The 4,053-nt window shown below is 38.8% G+C and overlaps 1 protein-coding gene across 1 annotated transcript; it reads left to right on the plus strand.

The window, feature by feature from the left end:
* The first annotated feature begins 1,339 nt into the window (after window positions 1-1,339).
* Window positions 1,340-2,254, plus strand: LOC103672254 (olfactory receptor 4C11-like). Its single transcript, XM_008700921.2, has one exon. It carries the CDS (start codon window positions 1,340-1,342, stop codon window positions 2,252-2,254), a length of 915 nt encoding a protein of 304 aa, XP_008699143.2.
* Window positions 2,255-4,053: the final 1,799 nt, after the last annotated feature.

Below are 4,053 nucleotides of genomic sequence, written 5' to 3' on the forward strand. Positions count from 1 at the left end.
AATTGGCGTGTAAAATGGTTGTGTGGCTCTATTATGGGTAAAGGACAGGTAGATTAACAACTTTGAAAGTTGATATTAATAATCGGAATGTTCATACTAATACTCATAATGAAAGTAATCATTCCAATTGCAGGGAGTACGGACCTGCGTTTCCCATGCTTTGTACATACCGAATTATTTAGCCTTCATAGATACCCTACAGAGTAGGTTGTTTTACTCTTAGTGTTCACAGGTGAAGAAAATCAAGCACTGAGATATCAAGGGACTTGTTAAATATGGCACCATAGTGGGCAGCAGGTGGGGTATGTGGCTTCAGCTGTGTGGCTTCAGCCTCTATGCACTAGGTGCTAACAGATGTGCTCACCTACGTCTCAGCTCTGCTTTAGAATAGCTGCGTCTCAGGGAATCTGGCTTAGAACCTGTCTTTCTTCAGTTAAAGTTACAGTTCAGCTCTTAACATAATTATGAATTTTTCACTACCAATCTATCCTTTAGGAATTTGTATTCTTCTCTCTGCAGATGATTTGTATTCTTTTAACACCAGTCACAAAATGCCTTACATAATGAATTATTTCATTTACGTTTATCTTAAAACTCATGCTAAATTATTATGAATGGGAGCATATTGCCCGTTCTTTACGATAACTCCAGAGAATTGTGATTCAATATTTAAAATAAAAGATAATTATAGAATTAGGAGAGAAGTGAATAGATAGTATAATTTTAAAGTGTTTTGAAAGTAGACTAAATTAAAATGGGGAAATTGGCAGCTTGGACGATATGAAAAGAAAAACATCACAGAAAAATAGAAAAAGTAAAAGCCTAATAGTGAAAGAAGCAGAGGCTGGCACTTACATAGTTCTTGCTTATTATGAGCCAGATCTTTTTTTCATTTTATCTGCAGAGGTACCATGATTATGTTTAAAGTGGCTTTCCCAAGTGAGTAAATAATAGAACTCAAATTTGAACTCAAGACATCTGACTCTAGCAGCTGTGTTCTTGGTCAAGATGTAATTATTTTGCTTGACTAATAGTCATTCCAGGTAAAATAACAAGATTGTAAAATATGAACTGACAAAGGATAATAAATTATCAGAAGAGGAATATTTTCATTAAAATGTAGTAAAAATGGGGGTGCCTGGGTGGCTCAAGTCACAGTCCCAGGGTTCTGGGATCAAGCCCCTCAATGGGCTCCCTGTTCAGCAGTTAGAGGTAACACAACATAGAACAAAAAGAAGGAATTCAGAAGTCAGTCTACTGGTCTTCCCATGATGTCACTTCTTTTCTTCTCTTTGCAGATTAATCCTTTGTCAACTGCACCCTACCTGCAGCCACTCCTATGGCAATGAATAGCAGTGTGACTGAATTCATTCTGTTTGGGTTGACACAGGATGCAGGAAAGCAGAAAGCAATATTTGGGGTCTTGTTGATTCTTTACCTTGCCACTCTGCTGGGGAACTTTCTCATTGTAGTGACTATTAAAGCAAGCAGGACCCTCGGGAGTCCCATGTACTTCTTCCTATTCTATCTGTCCTTTGCTGATGCCTGCTTCTCTACAACCACAGCCCCCAGATTGATTGTGGATGCCCTTTCTCAGAAGAAGTCCATTTCCTACAATGAGTGCATGACTCAGGTCTTTGCAGCCCACTTCTTTGGGTGCATGGAAATCTTTGTGCTCATCCTCATGGCTTTTGATCGCTATGTAGCCATCTGTAAGCCCTTGCGATACACGACCGTCATGAGCCGCCATGTCTGCAGTGTGCTGGTGATTCTGAGCTGGGTGGGATCCTGTATCCACTCTTCAGCTCAACTTTTTCTGGCTTTGAGATTGCCTTTCTGTGGCCCCAATGTGATTGACCACTATTTCTGTGACTTGCAGCCCTTGTTGAAACTTGCCTGCATGGACACTTATGTGATAAACTTGCTAGTTGTTTCCAACAGTGGAGCCATATGCATGGTGAGTTTCATAATCCTGCTTATCTCCTATGTCGTCATCTTGTACTCTCTGAGAAACTACAGTGCAGAAGGAAGGCGGAAAGCCCTTTCCACCTGCACCTCCCATTTTATTGTGGTTGTCTTATTTTTTGGTCCGTGTATATTCATATACACACGCCCAGCAACCACATTTCCAGTAGACAAGATGGTGGCTGTGTTTTATACAATTGGGACACCCTTGCTCAATCCTCTGATCTATACACTGAGGAATGCAGAAGTGAAACATGCCATGAAAAAGTTATGGTGTAGCCAAGTATGACTTCTGTTGATACATGATATTCAGGGATTCTAATGTGTATTTCCTTAACAGCTTGGTTTTCCTTCATAGACATGAAAGATAAAATATTCCCCCAGTGCAAAAAAAAAAGAATTAATTTTAATTGTACTAATATTTTGTATATTTATTTGTATTAATATTAATAAATATTAATAAATACATATATTCTGGTATTCTGAGAGGATTGCATTAGAATAGGGTTACTTACAGTCCATAGCCTTTTTGAACAACCTGTGATGGCCGTTAGTTGAATGCTATTGATATCTGATCTTGTTCACATGATAATTTAACTTCCTGTACAAATTTGTCTTCAGAAAGAAAGTACTGACTAGTTAAAGAATGATCATGTGTGTGCACAAACCAATTCTTTCTCTAGATTTTATTCTAGTCTTTAAGAGTGTGGTCATAAGAGCTAATCCATAAGGAACTGGAACTTGGAGAGTAGAGGTTGCTGTCTTGAGAATCTGGGACTTAGAGAAGGTGTTCTGAGAAAATTCTACTCTGGAATCTATTCCTGAGCCTGCCTCACAGGGGAATCTACACGGATGGACCCTCAAACTCCAATCAAAGCTAGAAATTTCAGTGAAAACCTGGACTGTCCCTGGAGAACCTCTCAAAGTTCTGTGAATGGTGAGGGAAGGAGAATCTCATACTTGGCGGTGATGAGCGGTATCAGCCAGGAAGCTGACTTTTGGTGGGGTCCTTCCCATTGCTCTTCTCAAGGGAGAAGGAAGAGACAGTGAGGGTGTTTGNGCAGCAGGAATACGCAGAAGGGAGGATGAAGGGTAGAAGGGAGACTAAAGAACCATGCACAGTGACGAGCAAGAAAGGGTTAAAGGAAAGTGGAAACTTTGTCCAGGTTGGAGAAAGAACTTTGCCTTCTTGTATTTTGAGAATCACTTCTGGGTATATGAACATTTTCAGGGAAAAGAAAAGAAGTTTCAGAGTATCTCTATATTATTGACCTAGTGTAGCTTAGCTTCCTTGGCTGCCATGTTTGTTCAGGTATCAGGAAAAAGCTTTTTTTTGTTTTGTTTTGTTTTTGTTTTTGTTTTGTTTTGGTTTTGGTTTTTGGTTCCTAACAGTATCTGCAAAATCAAAATTCAGATTCCTTGGAAGAACCCAGGATTGAAAAGTCTGCTTTAGTGCTTTCCAGTTCTGGTCTTTCGGTTTTATATGAGAATGTTTTAAAATATGTATTTTCATTTCTGAAGATCACCTACTTGATATGTAGAATACCTACCTACCACCCCCCACATCATAATATGTGATGCTCTTTCAGTACCTGAGTTTACGATTCCCATCAAATTGGTGCCAGGGAGTATTACTTTAGGTGATAGAGGCTAAGGAGAAAAGAACTTCATAAGTATGTGAAAAATTTCTGCCAATGGAAGACACAATGTTATCATGTCCCACCAAAGATTCCCAGAATTTCTACATAGGAAGTGGTGGTGGAATACATATTTAAGTCCCAAGGAGGACGTTTGTCAGAGAACAAATGAGAACATTTTAGAAATGTTTGTTTGCACTCACAAAAAGGATACACTTTTATGGACAAAGTTTGTATAATTAAACCTATCTGTAAATGGGGAAAATTTCAAAGTAAATTGGGTGGAGACTGATATTAAGAAGTAGTCATGAGGAAAGGGGAAAAGGAATCACTCCAAGCATTGGAAGGGGAAAAAGGAAAGGTAGTCTGAAAATCAATTTTTGATTGGTCAGGGAAAAAATAACAATAAAATGACCTCATGAGAGATCCAAGAGAGCTCTTATAAAACCCT

Source organism: Ursus maritimus, unplaced genomic scaffold (assembly GCF_017311325.1).
Source record: "Ursus maritimus isolate PB19 unplaced genomic scaffold, ASM1731132v1 scaffold_23, whole genome shotgun sequence".
In the NCBI taxonomy this organism is placed as follows: Eukaryota; Metazoa; Chordata; class Mammalia; order Carnivora; family Ursidae; genus Ursus; species Ursus maritimus.